Genomic DNA, 26728 nt, shown 5'->3' on the forward strand with positions numbered 1-26728 from the left:
CAGGTACTCATTTTATTTAAAAAGATTAATTATGTGGGTGGCTATGGTAGACAAATATGTTTGTATAGCTTGAGTTATATTAAATTACATTGATTTTATTCTATTCTTCCAACATAATAGTAAGGAAAACACAAACAGAATATTAAGAAAAGAAGTCCAGCCCTGGAGCCCCCAGTATAAGGACACAGACCTGTTGGAGCAAGTCCACAAAGATGATCAGAGGGCTGGAGCACCCCTCCTATGAGGACAGGCTGAGAGTGTTGGGGCCATTTGTTCTAGAGAAGAGCAAGCTTTGAGGAGACTTTATAGACCTTATAGCAGCCTTCCAGTACCTCAATGGGGCCTACAAGAAAACTGGGGAGGGGCTTTTGACAAGAGCATGTAGTGATAGGATGACAGGTAATCGCCTTAATCTGAAAGAGGGTGGATTTAGATTAGATATAAGGAAGAAATTCTTTACTATGAGGGTGGTGAGGCACTGGAACAGGTTGTTCAGAGAAGCTGTGGACGGCCCATCCTTGGAAGCGTTTAAGGCTGGCTTGGATGGGGCTTTGAGTGACCTGGTCTAGTGGAAAGTGTCCCTGCCCATGGCTGGGGGTTTAGAACTACATGATCTTTAAGGTGCCTTCCAAGTCAAACCATTCTATGATTGCAATAAAAAGAGACTGTGTAATTATTTGCCAAAGAAAGCAGTAAAGCATTATTTTTTTGGCACATTATGGACTGTACAAAACACTTACAAACAGACAATTGGCAAAGAATGCACTACCAAGTCACCTCCCTGTTCTTATCCATCTGTTTAAAATAAACTGTGATCAATGCTGCAATTTACCTCCAAAACAACTTTTGCTTTTTGTTTGGAATGATATTCCCAAAATGATGAGCAGAAGGTGCTAAGTCCATTTTTTTTTTCCCTCAGCATCAGGAAGATAATAAATTCAGAATGCTTATTTGCTTTTATTTTTGTTTAGGCTGACTCATAATGTCGTGATGACAACCACTGAAGAATCTACAAATGTGCCCAGAAAATTCACCATACATGACAAAACGAAGAGAGTATGGACACCAGCTGAAAACTACACTGTTTATGCAATCCAGATATCTATAATAGGAGAATGCAAGCTAAAATCCAAGCTGTTCTATTTACAGAATCCCATTAAATTTCCAACATTCCACAGATGAAAAGAAGCAGTGAGATCACACATTGCAGAAGTTGCAAAGTAAAAAAAAAATTTTAAAAAGTTGTGACTACAGGAAAAATAACAAGTCTCCTATGATCCAAGTATAAAACTACTGCTCTATTAAATAGAACTCATCAATACTTCTATCAAGATCCTGAAGCGCACTGGAAAAGCAATTGCAGAAGTTTCAACAGCTCCTTCCACGTTTTCTGTTCATTCTTTGAACATAAGTTCAAAAGATAACTCCCTCTCAGTACAGTTAAGAGATCTGTCAATTATTTTCTCACTACGCACTCCCGATCAACGTGTAAAAAACTGAAAGGCAGAGGATCTTGTTTCTTCTTTTTGATGACACCTCCTTGACAGTCAGAATTCTTTTTGCTCTTGACCTACTCGTTGATCAGCTAGTTGAAAACAGTTTTCTCAGTTCTTGAACAGGGAAAGCAACAGAATTCATCTCTTTTCTAGATGAAAAAGCTCCTCTTGGAGGTCTCATTGAAAGGGCAGATGTTAATAAAATTATGTGGAATCTCTTCTCATATATTTTGTCATTTCTTTCTGTACATTGTGACTCAAGAGCAGAAGGCAGCTACATTCAGAGCCCTTCCTGAAACATGCACTACATTAAGTTCAAAACTTAAAAATACACAAACTGTATGTTGAATTATAACTTACTTTTTATATAATCTTGTAAGAAATACAGAGGGAATAGCTCAAGCAGTTGACTGAGCTCATCCTGCAGCAGGCTTTCTGCAGCAACTACAAGGCTGTTCCAATAGATGCCATTAATAATTTCTGACAGAATTCAGTCTTGTCACTCAAATGCAACAAAAGAATTCTTTAGAAAGCATGTGCGATACCTGCAAAAATTGACCCATCTCCCTCACGTCCTATATATATATTTTATGTATATACTTTATATGTATATATTTACATACAAATACGTATTCATAGACACACACACACAACTTCAGCTAATGGGAGTAATCAGTGCTTCTTTCAAGAAAACGAAACTTCTGACACTTTAAAAAATACAAGTCTGGTCACCATGGGGGTGAAGAAAATTACTAGCTGCACAAAACCCTCTCCATTAGCAGCCATTTCTAGCTTCTTCTTCATAAATACTGTCTTCCCAAAACTATGTTTTCCAAGAATCCGGAAGCAAGTTTGTTATTTCCACAGTAAAATACTATTAAACATCATCCAGGACTGCAACAACACAATTTTCAGTCTGTGCAGTTTACAAGTTTGTCTCCGCAAGTGGTCACCTGCCATTATTATAGTCTTCCTCTGTTGCATTTCCCCATTTCTCTCCTGATCATTTATGATGTTAATTCTAGGTTTTAATCTTTATTTACAATGATTCAAACAGGCTCAGTTACATCTTTAAAAGAAACATTTGGGAATTCATAGACATAAACAAGTATAGTAGAAAGTATGCAGAACAACATCCATTTGTTTCAGGTAGCTTGAAATTCACAGATTTACATGTCTAATTTACATGTTTTAATCATTATCACATAACAAATCAGTGGTGCAGGTCAAGGTATAGACCCTATCCAGTGAAACTCAGTATCTTTACCCTCTGACACTGCTCTAATCTTTTCAAGAAATACCACTCTAAGAAGAAAAACCAAAACAAAATATGCACCTTTTTGTTCATGGGCTTCAGCTGTTGGCGAAAAAAACTGAAGTGATCAGTTTAACTTCTCTGAATCAAATTTCCCTTTCTAAATGAAAATACCCCAACAATGAATTTAAAAAATGAAACAGACAGAAGTGTGAACTTTGGCAAAAAAAAACAAGACATCTCTGATATGCACCCATAGGCAAAGCAGATATGATTGCTTTTACCAGTGAGAGATGAAAGAAGTAGAGCTTAGAAAGTAAAACAAAAGACCTCATATAATTTGCCTATGGAGCGATTAGATGGTGCAGCAGCAAAAAAAAAAAAGAGTAAGTTAAGGACAATGAGAGATGCAGAGGAACAGTCAGCACAGTGATGGTTTCAGTAGGCTAGACCTAAAGCCCATGTGCAGCTGAAAATTAAAGCATTACTACTCAATCAAGTGGGGACGTTGTTGAAGTCTGGTTGGTAAAATGGTGCTGATCCCTTTGGGAAAATATAGTGACAAAAAAAAATGAGAGGGCAGATTGCAAGAGGCAAGAAGATGAAGAGCAGAGAAGTCGGAAGAGAATTTTCATCCAAAAATGCATTCAAGTTGGGATAGTAGTTACTGTTTGCCTCGATGCAATACAAAGTACAGACTGAGAGTGCCCATTCTTCTGTTGTTGTTCTTATATACATAAGTAATTTTTTTTAGTAGTGTGACTGAATGATATGGGTAACAGAAACTATCCAGCCGAGTGAATACCTAAGCACAAAGGAAAAAGGGACGCTGGTCTTATATCCTGAGAAGTCACTGTTTGGAGTTAGATTATTTCTGACTAATCATTCTAATAAAAAAAATCCAAACTGATTTATCATTACAGTGCATCAAAGGGCCCTTTCATACCTGCTTACAACATGCTGCTGCAAAGTATATATACCAAGAGTGGTAATAACATGTAAAGTAAAGACTAAGTAAGTTTAATTTCCTGGGACCAAAACTGTTTACTCAAACACATTTCCAAACGTGCATGGCAAAAAACCCACATCTTCAACTGTTAGAAACACATTCCACCCCCACCAATGACTTATCATTCAAGAGCACATAATATCTAATATAAATCTAAGATACAACATACTATATCTAATATAAGAGCACATAATATCTAATCTGTAATGGTTAATTCATCTCTCAGTATCAGCTATGTCATACTGAACTTAAACAATTGTGTCAACAGGAAAACTGATATTTATGCTACCACTTACACTGTTGTGAAGGCATCAGATGGCTTTCAATAGTTTTTTGGACCAGAAAATTGAAACTTTCTTGTCTACAAAGCTAGATGGAAATGTTGTACTCCAAATTCTGCTTTAGGATAAAGAATTTCCTTGAAAAACATTCTAGAGGCATGACTAGAGGCACTACTAACATGTATACAGAGCTGCTGGCTTACAGAAGCCTTCATGTGTTATGACTGGATTGAGTCAGATAGCCTACAGGTATATTTTCCAGTCCACAGTTTGCGAAAATGTTTAATTAAGAAGAATACAGAACCAATCTCTGTCACAAAGACAATGAACTGGTAGTTGTCTTTTAGAAATACCTCTAAATCAACCTAATTTGTTCTAGGCATAGAATAAATTCCAAGCAGTAATGCAGAAATCTGATTTCTAACTTTTAAAACTATATATTGTAAAGGGATAAGGTAAAAAAGTAGAAGCAAATCAAGCAAAATGAAGTAAATACAACAATATGACACATAAGAACAAACAAGGCTGCCATTGGATGAAGAGGTAAATTGGCAAAACATTAAAAAAAAAAATTCTGATTGATCTTTCTCAAGATGATACATAAGATTATGTATTCATCTCCTGCAATGATAACAAAACCCTTCTTATTCCATTGGGAAAAAAAAAAACCAAACCAAACCAAACCAAAAAAAAAACCACCAAACCTTTTGTTAAGTAACTTTTGCAAGAGAATACCTACAAAACACACAATATGCTTTAGTTGTACCGAAAAAAAAAAGATCAGCTCCTTTGAATGAAAGGATACTTTTTTTTTTACATACAAAATCTTCATCCAAATATCTGGAGTTCCTGGGACTTCTTTGTATGTGGCATTTTAAGAGTAAGTTGGTATTATTTCCATATACTTTCACAAATCATTAACTGTTAAGTGATTTATATGACTGATGTTACAATGTCCTCCTTAGTGTGCACAGAAAAGCCTTGGATTCTCAGAGACAAATTTAGTCAGCTTTCAACACATGCTATATGGATAGGTAAGAGATTTTTTAAATGTTTAAATGTCATGCTTCCAAGCGTTCTAAGATGTGGCTAAGATCCAAAATTTGGAACTTTTGCAGTGTTAAAAAGGATGACCTGGAGGCAGGAATCCTTCCTTCATACCTTCCAGACAATGTCCAAACTACAAGCACCTTTCAGCAATGGACAGGCACAATAGTCCCTAGTGTGGCAGAAAACTTGGATCACCAATCTTACTTTCCATTCACTTCAAAAAGTGCCAAAAGTGACATCAAAACGCAAGAAACTACCTCTCTATTTTTGGGGGCACAACCACTCAAAACTTCTGCCAGAAAAGTCATACTGATTTTACATTTTAACAACAAACATTCTAAATATAACCAAATGCAAAATCAGATCCACAAAGAATATAGTTAGTTTTAACAAGATAGGACACACATGAACTCTTCTGGCCTCAAATGTGTAAATCTGCAATGGTCTGTTCTACTGGCTACCACCTTTCACTGCTCTTCTACAGAAGAGAACCGCATCTCCTGCCATTGCTCCCCAACCTGTTATTTATCTTTTTTTTTTTTGCATAATTCTGTGTTTTTCATGCTTAGCATTTGACGCAGGTCTATGCAGTACAGAAACACCTTTTTTTTCCCTTTTGAAAAAACTGTGCCCCTGTTCTTTACAAACTGGACATTTAGAAGAGATAAATTACTGAAATATGAAATCTAGCTACCAAAAGAAAAAGACAGAAGATTTTTTTTTTTAGATAATCCTGTACTGCATAAACTAACCAGGCTCAATATTTAGGGGAAAAAAAAAAAAGTACTAATTCTTGCGACAAAGTTATTAAAAATCAAATACTTCAGTCTAGGTGCTTTTTTGTATTTGAAATATGACTTTTTTTTTTATATACAATTGTTGTGATACTATACTGACAAGTAAGAGTTAACTTCAATCTTGGACAAAAGCATCCTCACAGAACATTACAGATTAAGTTAAAAATCTATTTTTCCTTTGGGCAAAGTGGTTAGTGAATAGCTAACAATAAAGTAATATATGCATTTCAGTTCTGCCTATCCTTTCAGCGCTCCTGCCCATTAATTAGCCATTGATTTGAAAATGTTGATTTTCCTGATAATGATTTTATATGCAATAGGATCAACCTCATAAAATTCCTTTTATTTCACATGAAAAAGTGGATTGCAACTTCACATTTATTTAAACAAACCCAACTGAATGCAGTATGTTGATTTTTTTCCTTCATTTTATACTTAAAGATTTGCAGTTGCTTCCACCCAGGCTAGCCTGGCATATTACAGGATGAAGTTCATAAGCTCTTTATCAGTACAGCAAACAATATACAGTTCTAAGCAAAATTAACTTCCTTAAACAATATACATTTGTAAGCACAATTAACTTCCTTAATAATGGCAATATTTATGTTGTTTTCACATGCCTTTCAAAAGAGTTGCACAGTGTTATCATGGGGAAAGAATTTGCTATGGCCATTATAATGATGAATACACTGAACCTTATAAAGCCGAACTTAGTGCATATCCTGTAGCTTGGGTAGGAAAATAAGAAATTATTTAAAACGTGGTAAACTTTCAACTCCTGTTTCATCTATTTCACCTCCTAAAGTTGAACTCCGGCAATATAAACAAGAAATAACAACAGCCAAGTGCTGGATGTTTCAAAGAAAAAATTCCTTTGACTCAAGAACGTTGGAAAGCTTCTGTACCTACTCCTTCACCTTCAGAGTTCAGATGTGGAGGGTGAACTCATGGGAATGCAATTTATATACTCTCCCTCAAAATTAACCAATGGACTTCAATAACAAAAGATAATCTACTAAAAGAAATCTAATAAAAACTGTATATGACTACAGATACACTGTAAATGTCGCATTCCAACACCTAAGAAATCTGACAAGCTGCTACATTTGCCAATTTTGTGTACTGTTCAAAGTGCACCTATCTAAACCCAATAAATAGCATTTATTCATACATAGGTTATGTATTTCATAGTTCTGTGGAGTATTTTGCTGCCTATTTAAATACTGTTTAGAACTCCCTGCACAATAATCCCATCTATTACTAAACACAATAATTTCTAATGCATATTTTGGCTGAAGAAGGTTTTATGAGTTCAGTTTCTGATTTAGTAAGGTAATTAAGTGCATGACTACCTTTCAGTCCCTTGGCCCTATTTCCATGTCAATCACCAGTCATTTTTGGATTAACTTATTGAACTAGGAACTTGCAGAGAAAGATCTTGAACTTCGAAGCACACCAGAGCCTACGTAACCTAAACACATAACCTAAAAGAAGCCACCAGAATATATCAAAGTGCAGTGCCAAACAGTATTCCAGAATAAGCATGTCTTCGTGAAAAAAAGGTGCTTGCATGTAAGAACTGTCCACAGCTGTGAAATCACAGGCTAACTTACATCTGCATCAGAGCCTTGGACATCTCTTAACTGAAGAAATCAGTGAAGTGTCATACTATTAAATGGCAATGAATCACTTCTGTCAAAAATGTCTTTGGAAAGATCATGGTTGGCTGATTATAAAATCAAGTAGATTTCTTAAAGAGAAAGTCTTCCTCAATTGTGTATATTTTATTCAACTGTAATTTAACAAAACCCAAAACCAGGAAGACTTCTATCCCATGCAAAGAACAATCCTATTCAGTGTACCACACATTGATCAAAAATATCCACTGGAAAACTGTGACGAGAAAGACGAAAAAGATCATTAAGGTATAAATACCTGCAAACAGAGCACTGCCGCTGTGGCTGGAGAGCAGTGAACATCACTATCACAGAGTAGTTACGAGGTGGAGCCTTCACAAATCTTCGGAATTTATCTCCGTTCATGCGGATGACTGAGCGCCTTGAGCTCCATTCCATCAGCTGTTCCACCTTCTCAGCCAAAAGATTCTGTAATTGAGGACAAGGATGAGGAATGTTTAAACTTAAACTTCAAGCACTTCATACCTATATTCTGCCTTTGTATCCTCAGAGCTCCTAAGGACCTAAGCAGGAGGTTGAAGGCACCTCTATATAGCTTATGGCACAATTTAGTCTTCTATGTAGACAAATAGATTTTAAGTATTTAAAAAAAAAAATAACTTGTTGTGGTCTTAAACAGAAAGGATACAGAAAATGAAATCAAACAGGTTGCTAGCAAAGGCAAAGAAGTAGTGAAAGGCTGACTGTCTAAATATAAGATACAAGTACAGCAATCATTTAACTTTCAATAAAAACTGGAAGCTTTAGAAAACACAGCATTATGTTATATTTATCATATTTAGTAAAAATCACAGAAGGATATTGTCAGTCACTCAAATATTAAGATGAAAGAAGAATGGAGCTACAAAGAGAGAAATAGTTATTACATTCAGAATTTCCTTAGGAATAGGTATGATACCGAATTTAAATTAATACATGTTTTATATTTCACTACACACAGAAGTATAGTCTTATAAACCCAGCTAGGCACATTCCAGTATGAGATCAACATTTTTAGTTGCTTTCAGGATTAGTATCTCCAAAATATTTTGGTTGAACTGTAACTGTGTTTAAAAAAAAAAAAAAATTGCTTGAGTGTGGCTTTCCTTTTGCATGAAAGCATTCCATCACATGAATGATTCAAAAGGAGGCTATGAGACACATTAGAAGACGGCTCTCAAGTTAAATACATTCATCTAACTATTCCTATGAAAGTCTATTTAGATTTTTTTTTTTTTTAAATCAAGTAAGCCTGATGTCATACATGCTCAGCAGACTTTTTAGTCTCCTAAGTTACCCAGTTTCAGTGAGGTTTCACTGACCATGCTCTAGGTGCTACAGTGTATCAGGATCAATGCAACAATCAATTTAGTTTTAACCCTTCAGTTCCCTGCTCAAGGGCACTGGGGAAGCTGCCTACATCAAATAAGAGCTTAAAAAAGACTGGAGAAAACTGGGATATTATGACTTGCACAGAAACTGAGTGCTGAAAGAAGGTGGCAAGGACAGAGAGGGGAACAGACAGAAACAGAAAGTGAAGAAGGGGCACCAAACAAAAGAGAAATTAAGTTCAGAAAACTGGAAAGTGTGAGACCTCCAATAAAATACACATGAGTTAGTGAAAGTGTATACAAACTGATGAGGGTCTGCTGTGGAATGGAAGAATAAACCAGCTTAACAAAACATACTGAAATAGAGATTCTCTTAGAAAAGACAACATGATGACACAGAAAGCAAGGATAAACCTCAAATACTGTGCAGGAACAGCTGAGCAAGGAGACAAGGTGGCTTTTGTAGGACTTTTTTAAAAAAAAAAACCAGAATGAAATAGAAAAACTAGTTCATCGGGTAACATTTGGACAAATCACTAAGGCTATAAATAAAAGTAGAGATAGACATATGAGGGGAAAGAAGGAGTGAACTACAAGGATAAAGGAAAATTACATTTTCCCTGTCATATCTTCCATCTTAAAAATTAGCAGAAGATGTCCCTTGGAGCTCCCTATAAGGCACAGCTGGTCATCAGAAGTTTTGAGTCCAAAGGAAGCCCTGATCGGCACAAATCATGACCAGTTCTGAAACAGCCACGTTTATTTGAACCTATAAAGGTGAGATTTAATTTAGCTGAGATTTGTAGTCTGTGAAGGAGAGATTACAACCCTGTTTATCATGAGAATACCAGTGAATTCAATTAATAGTACAATTTTTGTTCTGGTAAAAGACATATGTTTTTGGTAGTTTTCCTTCAAAAACATATTACATAAGTTCTTTTCTTTAGAAAGAATCATAAAGCAGATTACATAAAAATGAAGCCTACTCACTTGAAAGATTTCCTTGCATTAGCAGTACCTGGATTAAATCTTTCTGTTCATTTCAAAAGATTCACTATTTTTGCATGAGGCACTCCAGTTGGTAACATGCAATAAAACGTAAGGAGCTAAAAAGGATGTGTACTTATATTTCCAAAAGCTTTAGTAAATGAAGCAAAAAGATAAACCAAAGAGAACTAATAAAAAAAATCCAACTTTTAAATTAACACAGGAAGGATGCATAATATCCTACTTGGTACAGAAAACCAAAGACTTTTCAGAATAGACCTTATTCAGAGAAAAAAAAATAGAAATACATGAAGTATCATTAAGCATATTAAGGCAAAAGTATGATCTCAATAGAAAAAAAACAAGGGAGAAAAAAAAAAATCAGCTCTCTTAGTGCTATAATTTGTTTCTACAAAATAATCAGTAATACTGGAAAAGTCTTACTCAGAGAAGTCCTATACAAAGTTCTACTTGGAAGCTTGTTGCCAATAAACAATCACCTTGATTCTTTCAGATTCAGTCATTTATGACATCATCTTCACAAAGCTCTTGTGCAATACTGTGAAATTCACCATAATGTTCTCAACCACTTCTATTTTTTTTCTCTTTTTCTAAATGCACTAGGTAAAAAGTTAGTAACTAAACTAACATAATATGTTTAGTACATTACATAATCCAGCTAGCACTTCAGGAGTAAAAAGTCACTAGGGACAATTTTATTACTTGCTTCACTGAATTCTGAAGAAATCTATTTTTTTCCAAATAGAAAATTATCATTGAATAGATTACAGATAATTGCAAACATCATGAAACATTCTGCTATAGGTCAGATTTCTCTTAGGTAACCAACTGCAGTTAGATATCCCACCACTTTTTAGTCCACTTTATTCCAGAAAGTCTCCTTTTGCAGAGTAATTGATAGAAGAGACCTTGGGACTGCCAGCTCTAGAATTCACAATGAAGCCAGTGGAATATCCTGTATTTTACAGCTTTCTGGCTTGTAACACTTTACAGATAGATGAAGGTCTGATATTATTTTGTCATTTAGAAAACATTTGCACAATATATGCTGCAGAGTAAGTGATCAATCTTTCCCTCTTCTCATCTAATAATGAAGTCCAAGAAATAAATCCAATGTTAAATGAGTTTCCTTTTTAGCTGTGCACTTTAAAGTCGAGTACCTGTGCTCAGGAAATATGGCACATTGCAACATTCCCAATGTCTACTTTAGCTTTGGATCCAAAAGGCACTCACTTTTCAGACACTACACTTAGAAAATTGACCAGTCTGTTAAAAAGGGGAAAAATATATAAATATATTTTAAACAAACAATCAAGCTAGCATATTGGCTTTATGCATTTCCTAAATCAGAATGTAACTTCGATATATTTATAAGAAAATTAAAAGTTTGTAAGATAAAGTGTATAAAAAAAGAAAAACAGATTGTTTAATAAAGGTACGAGTATGAGCTCTACTTCCAGTCAAAAATTTTTGCCTGTGTAAAAGAAAAATGTTGAAAAGCAAAGAAAAATTGACAGAAAAAAAAAATAGAAACAAAAGGCAGAATTTTTCCTATTATCCTAATGGAATAATAATAAAAATAAAAATAATCTATTAATGTCCAGGAAAGCATTGTTAGAAAATACAATGATCTATCCCAAATTATTCTTGCCATGAAGGTACTGAAATTGAACGTGTCCTCCAATATGTTTATTTTACCAGTTACCATCCAACTACACAAACCATACATAAAACTGTCACCAAAGTGATTCTCCATTAGGATTCTAGACATCTGCAAAATTTTATTAACTCAATTCTTTCCACTCCCTGGGGAAACTTTTCTGCCAGAGAAAATCTGGAAATAGGAGATGATAGCTGAATCAGATCCACTAGACAAAACATACCTTGTGATGACTGACAGATATGAACAATTGTTACTCATGTCCAAACAATGAGAAACACTATCTCATTTTTGCTCTAGACTGATAATTTTCTGCTCTTTACCACAGTCTGTACAGGTAAAGACCCTGCAATTGTTTAAACCCATTTATTTACAGAATTCCTCTGAGCATTTACTAGCTTTATGCTGGTAACTCAAAGTGATTGTTTTAGTTGAAACACTGAAAAAAAAAACCAACCAAAACAACAACCAAAAAACCACAAAACCAAAACACCAGCATAAATCTGATAAGATAAATTCTTCCCTTAGGAAGAAAATTACAGTTTTGTTAGTGTAAATAACTACAAAAGAGTCAACAGATAACTGTCTACCAATAAAAGCACAGAAAACATTCAAATCAACAGGTGAAGAGGCAGCCATGTATCGTTGATTTTCATTAGCTAATGGCCCAAGTAAAATAAAAGAACATGTATGATCTATGTGTGGAAACAACATGAATGCCATCTGTAAAACAAACAGAACTATAATATTACTCGTTGTTCCTACACTATTTTGTAACACGTGAGAATACATGGCACAACAGCATTTTTTCAAAATTAAATTACTGAGAAAATCCAGAATTCAGGAATTTTCTGATGTAACAAGGAAAGTCGTTCTTTATTTGGGACAGGGAATTCTCCATAAAGAGATCACCTATGAAAATTATTTTTATTGCTGGAGTAGGGGCAGAGTCATTGGTATTTTGGCCTCAACCCTTCTAAGCAGATGAGCAGTCCCCACTGAAAAAAGGTGCTCGGGAGAGCAATTATAAATAATTCTGCTTTTGTCCCTAGGGCTAGCAAAAAATTTTTCATTTGCAGTTGTCCATATCACTGAATCAAGAATGAAGCAAAAGAATAAAGTTAAAGTTCATCCATTATGGATCTCAGTTTCCAGTGAAGTGATGAAAAAACTATGCCACATGTCAAAAATGTAGGCAAACTGTGACAAGCATTGAAACAGAAGATGCAGGCAGGCCCAGCTTCTGGCATCTGCACCTCAAGCAATTCCCCGTTAGGGGTTGCTTCCCAGTGATCACCCATATCTCCTCTCTGCTTCTTAACCCAATAGAGCTTGGCATCTACAAGCGTAGATGTCTTCCCTTTCGTACTCTGTGACAAGCAGATTAGCTACTCAAAACATAGCTTTATTTATTCTCTCTCCCAAGACACAGTGCCTACACAACAAAGAATAAACAATAATAACAACCGCTCTGTATACACACATTTGCCTCACTTGACTGTTAAACTTCCTTTTTCTAAATTTCCTTTAGCCCAAATAAATCCCCACCTCTCTGGGCAAGGAAAAAAAAAAAAAAAAAAAAAACAACAACACAAAAAAACCAAAACAAAACCAAAAAAACCCCACAACCAAAAACCCCATACACAAACAAGAAAACCAAATCACCCTACAAACTACTCAGATTTTCCTAAATGCTGCTTGCTCTGTCTGTCCAATGGATGTCACTGACATTTGCAAGATAAACCTCTTATTTTTAAAACAAAATGTATATTTAAGATTTTAAATACTTCTTGATTCAGATTCATTGACCTGGGAAACATAACATCATAGCAAAATAGTTGGAGTATGGCAAAGTGAAGTTTCTCCATGGGTTGTACAAAAGTTTTATCAGAATGTCTTTACCATACAAACATATTTCTGATGGGTTTACATTATTGGAAATGTATTTTGAATTAAGTTTCTTCTTTAGACTTCCTTTGATTTACTTTGCCTTCAGCCAGAACACTATGACATGGGTAACTAAAGGCATAAAGGGCTATTACAAAAAGCAAAGTCCCAACAATACTATTACTCAATGCTTCAGTGTTCAAACTCGCCTCCTTTCATTTGAAATACACTGGCTCTACCAATTTCCCTCTTTCAGATTTTAGAAGCTGTTTCAGCTTTTTCTGACATAGGTGGGTGTTTCCTGAACACTACCAGACATGTGAACATAGAATCATTTAGGTTGAAAAGATCTCTTTAAGACTGAGTCCAACCATTAACCTAACACTGCCAAGTTCACCACTAAACCTCCTCCGTTAGCACGACAGCTGCACATCTTTTAAATACCTCCAGGGATGGTGACTCAACCACCTCTCTGAGCAGCCTGTTTCAATGCTTGACAACCCTTTCAGTTTTTCCTAATATCCAATGTAACCCCTGCCCCTGCCGCCCCCCCCACCCCCCCCCCTGCACAACTTGACGCTGTTTCCTCTTTTCCTATCACTTGTTACTTGGGGGATGAGACCAAAACCCACCTCATTACAACCTCATTTCAGGTAGCTGTAGAGACCTTATTGCTCTCTAGGTCTCCCCTAGAGCTTATTAGTCTCTCCTCAGCCTCCTTTTCTCCAGGCTAAACTACCCCAGTTCCCTCAGCTGGTCCTCATAAGACTTGCGCTTCAGACCCCTCACCAGCTTCGTTGCTCTTCTTTGGACGTGCTCCAGCAACTCAATGTCTTTCTTGTAGTGAGGGGTCTAAAACTGAACATATGGGAGACCTCAGCTCTGAAAAGGTAGGGTCAAGATCTATAAGATGAGATAATGGTACTAGGAAAAGTCCTCAAAATAATACTAAAAATTAGGCAGGGACTCAATCTACTGTAGACTACTAGTAAAGCTGAGGCATTGGTTATTACTACCAAGCCATTCCACTTCCCTGATGAAAAATTCAAATTCAGTCCAGTAGCTCAAATGTCACAATTTCAGAAGTGAAAGAAATAAAGCAAGGCATTTCTAATTAATGATTTGATGCTGTACTTGCTACTGGAGATAAATTAACTGGAGATTTTGTTGAATATTTCTTAAATTACGATGTTGCAAATAAAAAAAAATTTGAGGTGGCTTGACTTCCATGTTCCCTTGCTACTGAAACAACAGCCCTGATGAAGGCTCTGCTTTGTTCATTTAGGTGCATCACATCCCCAGGAAATGTTAGCTTTGTAGGTAATTATTTCAGGACAACACTCACTGTAAAAAAAAAACAAAACTAAGTTGCACTGATAAGGCGTGTAAAGTATCTCACAAGTTTCTCAATCTGACGTACGTAGCTTAAATTCCAATTTGTTTTAACAGTCGTCTTTTTTAGTCTTTAGTTATACTAAGACTAATAGTATAAAGAAACTGTTGTGGTTTAGCCCTAGTCACCACACAATTTCTCCCTCCCCCTTCCCCTCCCCAGTGGGATGGAGGAGAGAACTGGGAAGAAAGGAAAACTCGTGGATTGAGATGAAGACATTTTACTAGAATAGTAAAGCAAAAATGACAATAATAACAAAACATAAGGATCTTCTACAAATGTTACTGATAAACTTTCACAGACATGTAATTACTGACTCCATGACATTACTGGCAGAAAGACAATGGAATTAACATTCAAAGTATTGTCAGAGCCTACTCAAATTTACAGTCATTCATTCCTCTGCTGTCCCTGGCTCACCTGATGCCTGCATATAAATGTGATTTACACTACCAATATATCCATATCCTTGAACATATCAAAAATAGTTTTATCATTCATAATCCTTGACAAGTAATACTTGCATATGCTCGGGTAACTTTTAAGTACTTGTATCATCCCCTACACACTAAAAAGCGAGAAGATAGATGACTATTTTCTTGCACAAGCCTTCTGAACAAGACCTCACACGGCTCACAGACTCGAAGGTACTAAAGAGGAGTAATTTCTTTGATCTGTCTAGATCATCACTCTTCTTTCCAACACTTCCTAGGTTATTCTGCAACCCGGCAAAAAATTAAAAGATACTCCACTTTATCAAAGTTTATTCCTCTTCAAAGTAAGACATGCAGCATCAGTAGCTTTATCCAAAATATTTATTCCCTATTTTGAACTTGCATTATCAGGAATAGAAACCATAGGTCATGTCAAGTTTAACTTTGTTAAATGCAATTTTTGATTCACCGCACAAGAAACCCTAGGTCTAATGGAGAACTCCAGGATTAAGTATCTGGATATTCCAGTGAGTGATATAATTTTCTGCAGAAGAAATTAGCAACCTTTACAACAAATTTTGGAGGCATCACAAACACAGTACAATCTGTTCTATAAGTCATAAGGTCATAAACTAATTCTGCTCTTGAGAATGTCTGTATCACTAGTGCAAATGTTTCCTTCCCTGTCATCCTCTCCTCTGCAACTTTCTGTGATCTTTGAAAGGCTTTTTTTTTTAAATTAAAAATAACCAACAAAACATGAGTTAATACAAATATTACTAACTACTAATATATACAGAAACCTGTTAGGATACTTTTTTCCCTTTCAGATTATTTATTTATTTATTTTTAAAAACGCCATTGCCTGAACATAATTGAGAAGGCATGGACATTGGCACAGTATGACTGACTTGATATTATGCTCCATTGACTCGAATTCATTTAGCTATGACTGAGGATTTGCTTCTTGGAATCAGACATTGATTTTCATCTTTATGCAAAATAGCCTACATCTTGTGGTATTAAGCCTAAAAATGTCCTTTTAAAGCTGAGTAGATAAATGAACAGAGAACTAAAAAGTATTGAGGTTTTTATGTTAGCTTGTAAGTTGCTCTATTAGCAATTTAAGAAAAATCTGGTTGATTTCCTATTACACGGAGCTGTCATTTTCTCATCATTATACAATAAAGTAATAACATTATTTTTTTTTTCCACTGGAGAAAATGCAAGATAGAAGGTAACCTGCATAATGGTTTGCATGTATGTATTTTGTTCAGTTGATTTTAAGAAGATCCTTAATTTCCATGGAGTACAACCCAAAATTGACACTTTTTTTTTCAAAATATAGGAAATCTATCCTTTTTTGTAATTACTGCTTTTCAAATTTTTTAAGATTTGTCACAAATTTTATTTTTTAATGAATGTCATTATTCATATAGTTAACCTAATTTAAATAAAGTCTGTAAAGTCAATAATATGAATCACAGAGTAGGACTCTGGTACTGTAAACTAGCACACAGTTTACTTCAGGAAAGAGAATCCTTAGTGTACGGCAATAAACACAAGTTAAACTGTTCAAGAGTTTCTAGAAATAAGTCTAGGTAAGACACCTTACAAAACTATAGGCTTTTCCTTTACTGTTTTATTTTACTATTTTTTTTACAAGCGTGGAAGAAATCAAAAACATAATGAGAAATATCAAAAGGATGAATTATGAATTAGAGAAAAGATACAAAAGCATCAGCTAAATCTCGTACATTTTGCTTAGGTCACCTTTACACTGAAAGGATATTAGTCTCAGGAGAGCATAATATAGGGCAACCAGGATGACTCCAAGAGCAATTGTTATACAGAAAGGCTAAAAAAGTTCCATTTATTCTCAGTGGAAAACACTTCAGGATGATCTAGCAAAAATATTGCAAAAGTTCTTGACTAAAAGATAGGGAAAAAATCCTTAGCAAAATACTAAGATGATGCCAAAATTCTAAATGAATGTTTTTTCAGTGTTCAGAATCTTCAGATTCCTGGGAACTGGATATGACCGTACCTTTTAGAGTGCTAATTTTATTATTTTTAAGCATATTTCAAGTTAATTCTATGCATAATTATTCTTTCACAAATAAAAATTCTTTCTAAATCCAGCACTATATCTCACAGCTACATATTATCAAGGCATGTGTGACATTAATATATCCATTCAGCATGCCATTTTCAAATATTTCTGAGTTTTAGGTAAGACTAAACTAAGACAGCCTTTTAAACTAATTGATATTTATATTGCCATTCCAAGTTTTAGAATTTCTTCCACAAATCCCCTAGAATTTTTTTTATTAAATTCAGCTTGCTGCAACATTCATCTCAAAGCATTCAGCAGCCTGGTTGAATTTACAGTGGAGAATTAAGAATTAAATACTGAAAGCCATTCAAGAACTATTACATACTTTGTCTACCTCTCCCTTGCTACAAAGAATATTTACTTTGTGGACACATTATTAACATTATTTTTAAAAAAAAAGTATCTTTTGATTCCATTATTTTTCTTTCACTTCTTTAGCATTTGTTGAAATCAGCAGGTAGCCTTATTTAAAGTGTCTAGATCATTGGAAGAAATGACATTTCTCTACTAAAAGCAAAGGCTCAATACTACAGACACAAGTCATTTCTGCTTTCCCTCCCCCCCACCCAAAAGGTAATTTTTCTGTTGTTTTCTAAGGCTGGAGTGCAACATGTCTTTGAAAATATGAAAGTGATGTCTGTCTTTATTGAATTATGTTCCTGTTTGACTACTCTCAAGCACTATTTGTGAAGATAAGTTGAATACTTCTCCAAACAGTGCTGCATAACCAACTGTTCCCTGACAACTTTATTGCAAATTATTTTTTTAGCTGAATCTCTTTAAAATAAGAGATCTATTAAAATAATAGTGCTACAGAGCAAGCTATAAGAACCTTAATCCAGGATCAGGTTGCTGATATACCAAATAGTTTTGTATGTACCAGTGCATGTAGCTCATGTACTCTATATAGAATGAGGGGATGCTGCCCAAGGGAAAAAAGGTAAGTAACTTGCATAGTATGATCCTTTAAAAAAAAACAAAAACAAAAACATCTTCAGAATAATTTGTCCCGTAATACTTTCCATAACCATAAGACAAAGATGGGAAGAAAATAAAAATGTCAACATTAACTTGAATTTGCTGTTTCTCTGAGATACAATAAAGGCAACCAGAAAACTAACTTCAAGTCTGAACATAAAAAACAGTCTGCATTTCTTGTCTAGTCTGGCTGTAGGTTCAGCTTACAGATCTAGAGCTATTTCACAGAATCACGGAGTGGTTGAGGTTGGAAGGCAACTCTGGAGGCCATCTAGTCCAATGTCCCTGCTCAAGAAGGGCCACCTAGAGCCAGTGGTCCAGGACCACGTCCAGACAGCTTTTGAATATTTCCAAGGAGGGAGATTCCACAATCTCTCTGCACAACCCTTGCCAGTGCTCGGCCATCTTCCCAGTGAAAAAGTGTTTCCTGATGTTCAGACAGAACCTCTTGTGCTTCAGTTCGTGCCCACTGCCTCTGGTCCAGTCCCTGGGCACCAATGAAAAGAGTCTGGCTCTGTCTTCTTTACATTTTACCCTTCAGGTATTTATATACATCGTTAGGATATCTCCTGAGCCTTCTCTTCTCTAGGATAAACAGTCCTAGCTCTCTCAGCCCTTCCTCAGAACATTTTCAATTTCAGAACATTAGATGGAAAACATGATATTTAAAGGATGTGCATAACAAGATATCACTTTACTGAACAGTAGCTCCACCCTATATTTTGTTCTTTGTGAATGTAAAGCAAGTTCTACTGTATAGAGCAAGTAGTATCTAGAGAAAAGGGGACTTGAACAAGTACAGACACCAACAAAATTGCCCTTTTGTTCAAAGTGAATGCTGAGACTGTTTGTTCCCTGTTTCATGATACAGTAATCCAGAAATCTACAGTACTGGAAAGACTCTTCTTTTCCTAGTGAAATGTACACTAGTGCTGTGGAATTAGCGTACCACCACTCCTCTTTCCCCACCCCCCCTTACCTACACGTTCCTCCGCGTATTTATAGAACAACAAGATTTTATGTTGAAAGTTAATATAGCAATGATGATGGCAACACCTCACAGAGGTGAATCACTTCAGAAATTTGAGGTTGCTTTGCCTTTGGTGGAATACTGGCAACATCACAATTTGAAAGGAGCAAAAAGCCAAAAAAAGCAACAAAGGTTCAGGGTATTACTGGATTTTCTCTATGAAAATTTAAAGAACTTAAATGGCATCTGGATCTTTTCACTCTCTGTAAACAGGGATTCTAGAGAGACATTTTACAAAGCAATTGATAGCTGAACTTTCTTCACTGTGAAATCACCACATAGAGACTAATCCCTCAAACCCTGAAGTACTGTGCTACCACTGAAGAATTACCCAGCAATGAAGCCAGACAACCAAACTGGGTAATGTTAAAAAAGAACTTTACTCCTCCTCTTCAATTTTCTAAGTTATTTCAAACATCAGGTTAAAATACAAATGCTGTATTTTCAAGCACTGAAAGTACAGAATAGATGACTGCTACAATGAAAACAAGTTTTATTCAAACAAGAAGTTTATGAACTTCTAGTTATGGAAAAAGCACCAAGACTTTACAGTGAACTAGATTATAAAGGAAGACTGGGAAGGGGCAGGAGCATGTCCTGTTAAAAGAAAGAATGCTAAGAACAAATTAATTCAAGAACCACTTAAAATTTCAAATGCCTAGTAAATACAATACAAATCAGAGATGCTTTGGTTCCATAAATGAGTGAAAACACATTGGAGTGAAGAGGATTAAAAGGGCAGAAAATAAACTGTTGTAAGGGCACTTAAGCACTGTTTGGTAATCAGAAATATAACTGCTTGAAAAGGAAAACAATGAGATCTCAATCAAACATAATGAAATAATTTTGACAGAATCCTCTTAAGAATAATGAATGAATAACAGTACTTTACCTTACTTTGTTGTTATATAACAGACAGTTAAAACGAGGGTATATAAAACAAAAGAATTTTAGAGGAAGCTAAGTGACCTTTAACTAAAGCAACAAATCAACAGAGTTCTTATGAATAAGTTGCTCCAGACAAGCATAAAAAGACCAGTTAAGTTGATCTAGAGGCCACATAAAGCATCTAGTTTAAAAATATTCTGAGTATTAGCACACTCTGGTTACTTTATCTCCCAAAACTTAAAACCAAACAAACCCAACAAAAACACTGCATAGGTATATGTCACATTCATGGATTTGCCTTTTTGGTATTACCAAGAGGATTCTCAAGTACCTACTTCTTATTGGCACCTTTTCTATTAATAAGAAAGGTTATCTTGCTGATTAGCACACTGGGAAAATGAAAAATGGAATTACATTTCTCACCTGCCTCTTCACAGCAACTGAATGGTAAGTGAATTAGAAGACTAATGGCAGAGGAAAGATGTGGTGGTGATAAGCAATAAACACTTTCTACCTTGTGACAAGCCAATTATGTACTTTCTGAAATAAGATATCTAACTATACACAAACTAGTCTATCTATAAATTAAGAATTTGAAGATTATAATCAAAAAGTTGCAGGCAAAATAGTTATCAACCTTTAGAGTGGAAAAAGTTATTGTTGTTACTACCAAAGACACTGAAATACATTCTACCTACGTACCACAGATATAGGTTGCATTTCTGCCTTAAAATTCCAGGTGTTCTTCGTGTTTTACCCATAAACTCAAGTATCTATAGGATTAAGTCTAATAAGTACAAACATGGTAGAAAATAAATGTTACCTAAAATATCATTACTATTCTTACTGCATAAAAATGATACCTCTTACATCCGCTAAGTCTTGAGTTATCAGGGTTAAAAATAACTGCAGCTTTTCCACAAAAAAAAAAACAAAAACAAAACCAAAAAAAACTAGCTTATTCTGTTGCTAGAGGGGAAAATGTCAATTTCAAGACCTAAACAAGTCAAGAAATATTAAGCTTCAATTCTGTAACAGATCCAGTACAGACTACTGATTATTCTGCATTTTAAGATAAGGAAAACAGGAAGAATTCTTGGGCTTTTGAAGTATAGGGTGGTTAAAGAGAGAAGAAAGGGAAAGAAAAGAAAAAAAATATTCTGTAGTTTGGTTTTTTGTGGTTAATTTTAAGGAGTTTGTTGATGTAGAATAATGAAAAATATAAAAGGAGAAAGGAAAAAAGTTGATGTTCCAGAGACCTATCCTAGAGATTCGCTTTCAAAGCAACTAGAAGGATAATTCTGTGAAGCACTTTCCCTAATTTTTTTTTTCAGCTGAAAATGAGACATCACTGCTCCAGATTACACAAAAGCACTCAGATATATTTTGAAGTCCTCTGTAGATCTCAAGCCCATCACCACATAAGGACATGACAGAGGTCATACCAGCTGAGGCCAAAAGTCAGCCTAGTCCACATTCAACAGTGGACTCCTACAAAACTTTGCTGGAACTGAACAAACACATTACCTATTCTAGAATATATACTCCCAGCCCTCACTATTTGCAGCTCAGTGACATCCTGAGGTACAAAACACTCTATTTGTATTTAAAATAACTCCACAAAGGATAAACACTGAAAAATTACTGAAATCAAAGGCTGCATTATCTTTAAAGAACACATCTACTTGCATGTGAATAAAATTTATGCAGCTTCTTGTCTTGTCTTGGTTAGCAGCTAGCTGAAAAGATACACTACAGATAATTCAACTTATTAGCTCACATTTAAATATTCTAGTTCTGAAATTTGCATTCTTTAAGGTCAGTATTAGCGTATTAGTTAACCATGTCAGCTTCCAGCACCCCACTTTCAACTCCCATTCAACCTCGTTTTTAAAATCAGCATGGGGAAAAAAAAAAATGCACCTCAAAAACCTTATTTTATAGCCCAAGGAATCTGCAGCAACAGTTTCTCTACAAAAACCTTGCCTTTATGAGAAAGGTCTTCAGTACTGCACTTTCTCCCACACAACCTTACGATAGCCACTTCCCTAGCTCCCCCACAAATGATACACTATTTGCCATGATAACGAACTAGTAAAGTTAGCTACCTAATAGATCCAGACTGAAAGTGAAAAAAAAAAAAAAAATCATTTTAATTAAAAGATAGGATACATTGCCATTATATTTTTTACAATAGCACAGTGGTCTAAGGTAGAACAGTCATAGCTTCCTGTTTGAAGGAAAACCTATGAAAACTGAAGCAGCAAACCGACCAAAAAGCAGAGAATAGTTCTGATCTATTCATTTGTCAATTTAACATTGCAAACTCATTTACAAAGGTGAGCTAAGAGGCAAGTTAACTAACTAGTCAAAGATCAAGTGAGAAAAAAAAGTCTTTTATAAGCTTACTCTAATTTAGGGAGCAGGAGGTGACTAAGAGGGTGATACTTTTGATAGACAAACAATAATTGCTATTGAGAGGAAGATTACACAGGCCTAAAAACAATTACAAGATCTGATAAATAAATGCAAAGTTCATCAATATGTTTAGCAACAAAATTGGTGAATATTCATTGAACGTGCAAGAATGAACAATAAATCACCTCATTACAAGGAAAAATGGCAATCAGGAGCATTCACATTGGTTGCACCACTTTAAATACAGTCAATTAGGGAGATTTTAATTGCTGAAACTGCTTACAGTCTTAAAAACATGTCAGAGAGAAAGTAGACACCACTTATCAGCTCATTCCAATTTTAGTCTGGCACAATTTATACTCCATGTTGCTCAAGCAAGTCAAGGTTTCATATTTTATAAACTGGACACTAAAAAAAAAAAAAATTAAAAAAAACAACCACCTTTTCCTCAGAACTGTACTATTCATTGTGACAAAATCTCCTTCCCCCAGAGCGGGCAGAGAAAGATCATATTAGCATTATGTATGTGTAGATTCCTAAATAAAATTCTCAATTAATTTTTTTTCCCTTCTATATTTAGAGGAAAAAAATTATGGAATAAACTCTGATTCTGACAAACCTAGAGATGAAACATAAAGTAACAGGAATTACAGTCAGATTTAAGAAATCCACTGCAGACACTTCAACTCCTCCCCATACATTTTCAGTGAGATAATACAGCAGTGACCACAGGGAGGAGGAAGCATCACCAGAAATTAGATGCAATTACTGTCCTAATCCCTACAGACACAAAGACTGAGAATAAACTTTATCTCCATTTGACAGAAACCTATCCTTTTACAAGAACACCACATGATTTGCTATAAACTTTTAGGTCTGAATGACATTTAAAAATAAGTACATGAGGCATTCCTTTCCAATTTACTTTCCTGATGCATAAGTACTTATCTCCCTCTCCAAGAATGTAGTTAAACTGAATTGAATTTACCCTGCAAAACAATATAATTCTAATAAGGAAAACATTTTAAAATGTGTAAAATTATGAAATGTATATAGCACACAATAAACACAAAATCAAAAATAATGTCGTTAAATATTCTGCACTATATATACACACAGAATTACATATGCAGGACTGAAATTGGATGAATATTAATCAACCATACAAATGGGTTACTTTATACACACAATCCAAACAGTATTCTGACATGACTGAAATAATCTGATTGCCTAACTGATACATTGTTAGTTTCGCTCATTGGGTTTGGCCAAATAGCCAACAGTTTAATGTTTTGTGGTATGAGGTGAGAAGATACACTTAACATTTTTCTGAAAAAATACTACTTTGCTAAAAACAATGCTAACATATGGTTCAAAAGACAAATAAGAGTACAGAAATGCAAGTATTTAAAGATCCCATAAAATAGGACAGGACTTGTGGGCCAGATGGCTTTTTACCAGCTCTTTGTAGAAGGAGGTGGAGAGAAGTAATCTGTAGTGTGACTAAGTCACTTTGCATGTACACCATTCTGTCTTCAGGATAGCTTACAAGAATCTGTAACACCAAAATAAACTTCATATTTATACAAAAACAAATATCCTGAGACACACGACAGTTTCCAGTTAAAAAAATACAGTTAACAGAAAAATTTACTGTCCTACTGTTTAAATGACATTGAAACAGACTGGCAAGAAGTAACAAAATGCAAATAAAGTAGTGTTCAGTTAAAACTGCAAATTTCAACGAACACAAGAAATTTCAAGAAAGGTTACATCTTGAAAACATTAACACAAAAAGCTACGTACCAGATGCAAGCCAATGCTTTCACAGAGTCTGTGGGTTTTAAAGGAAAGTTCCCAAATCAACTGTAGAAACCACTCAGAGCAAGCTCCATTACCTGCTGATCTTGCCTCACAGTCCATACTACTATTAATAGCTCACAACTGAGCACACCTTTTAAACTGCAGAACATATATCCTTTTCTCCAATATCATAATGACAAAGTTTATAAACCAGATTAAGTCATCCAGGGAAAAAGCATAATATCGTTGCTCTCACTTATGCTCTTAATAATTTTTGTGCAAGGAGTTGTTATTTCAGAATTGTTGTTATTTATACAACCAAAGTGCTAAGAAATCCTAGTCAAGGAGCAGAATTTAATTGTGCAAGGTACTGCAGAAGCACATAACACAAAAAGTTTTTGTCCCCAAGAGTTTGGAAGCTACAAATCAAGAAAGTTAAAGTAGATGTCATTTGCTTACTTTATGTATGTCTGCGTACAGAACACAAGACCAATCAAGACCACAGGTTAACAAGGTCCACAGTTGCTTCACCACATTTATTGTCTAACCACGGTCAAGGTTTTAGAACTGTGACAGCAAAACAGACTCAAAGAGGGATTTAAAAGAACAGAAGTCTTCACAATGCTTTGTGAGGTGCTATTTCAATAGGAAATTATTAATTTCATCCAGAGATATTTGGTTTTAAGATTTCAATGAATGGACAACAAAGACAGACACTGCAGAACAATGAAGAGTAGGAAGTTTGTTAAAATAAAAATTGCTTATGCACAAAATGAGTAAAGTAAAATATTTTCTGTAACTTTTGTTTACTATCCGTAGTTGCAGCAGTAAATGGTATGTCACTTATCACAAAAATCAAAGGACCAGGGCTAGAATACAAACAGAAGACAGATGTGGTAAGTAAAACACTGTCATTTTTGTAAGTTTTCAAAGCAGCCGTTGCTTTAATATTCATTAAGTGTAGAGACCCTTTATTTTACCCCTGAAGCCCTAATTACTGTGAACCCACACTGTCGTCTACATTTTTTTGCAAGACTGCATGCTCTCCCTTTTTAGAAAACTTAATTAAATCTTTAATAAGCCAGTATAAATGTAAAGGGTGTGGAACACAAAATATCACCTTATGCATATTTATTAAATTTCTGCAAACCCTAAAGCATTTCTCCCCAGATTAATGGTATGGAAAAAATTGATTTCAGTTTACCTGCCAATTTCTTTTCTTGTAATAATTCCATCTGCTAGTTCTCATGACAGGGACCTTACTGCTAAATACTGTCTGGATATCGTCTCTAGAACTTGGTGTCATCCCTACAGCCTAAACCACAGCTGATCACTTCCTCAGGTAATTGATTAGAACAATGCTGTTCTAATTATTGTGTGAAATTAAGCATGAAATCTACCCACCCTCAGCCAGTGGACAGCCTTGTTTACATATTCTTGCTCAAACACTAGCATATAAAGTAGTCTAAGATCATTTAGGAAGTTACCAATGACATTCAAGTGGCGTTACCACCATATGGATATGAAATCTCATATATGGTGACAGTAAAAGCAGAATTTCTAGAACTACCTTAATCAAATACACTTACTTCAGGAAATTCATTAGCCAGAGACAGATATGACAGATCACTGAACTGAATACTGATGGTTGTATATATGCAAGTAATCTTGTCCTAACAGCAAAAGTTCCTTTCTCACGATACTAGCATATTCGAGTCATCCAAGAGACAGAGGAAAATGGAGGAGCAGAGAGGACAAAACATCATTAAAATGTTCTAAAGAAGTTAAAAACTGCACTGGTTTTGGAGAAATTACATTAACTTTAAAAGAAAAAACAAAAATCTTAGTTCCAACTGTGAGGCTTCTGATGAAAACCCTATAAATGAACTGATTGATTAGATGTCAGTACACTGTTGATTTCCTCAGGTTGCGGAAAATTCAACAGCTATGGAAGCATAGTTTGCATTATTCATCTGGTCTGACTTTGAGATCTACAAATGGCATTTAGAATGTCAGCACTTAATTTCAGTGCTGAGTACTCTGATAAAAACATTCATCTAATATTCTAACAAACTATCTAACCAACTTTCAAATATCCAAAATCTAATGATTAACAAGAAAACAGTATATCTAGTTTGTCACTCTGCAATGCAGTTATGCTTTATTGATACAAGTATGTGGCATACAGGACAACAGAGCATACAAAATGAACTGCAAA

At 35.1% G+C, this 26728-nt stretch overlaps 1 protein-coding gene across 1 annotated transcript in view; it reads right to left on the reverse strand.

The window, feature by feature from the left end:
* Positions 1-26728, reverse strand: part of TUSC3 (tumor suppressor candidate 3) — a 138605-nt gene that overhangs the window by 80396 nt on the left and 31481 nt on the right. The window contains exon 2 of the mRNA XM_086746659.1: positions 7824-7993. Within this exon, the coding sequence (XP_086602785.1) occupies positions 7824-7993 (170 nt within the window). The remainder of the gene's footprint in view (positions 1-7823; positions 7994-26728) is intronic.

Source organism: Chlamydotis macqueenii, chromosome 4, assembly GCF_036417535.1.
Source record: "Chlamydotis macqueenii isolate bChlMac1 chromosome 4, bChlMac1.mat, whole genome shotgun sequence".
Lineage (NCBI taxonomy): Eukaryota > Metazoa > Chordata > Aves > Otidiformes > Otididae > Chlamydotis > Chlamydotis macqueenii.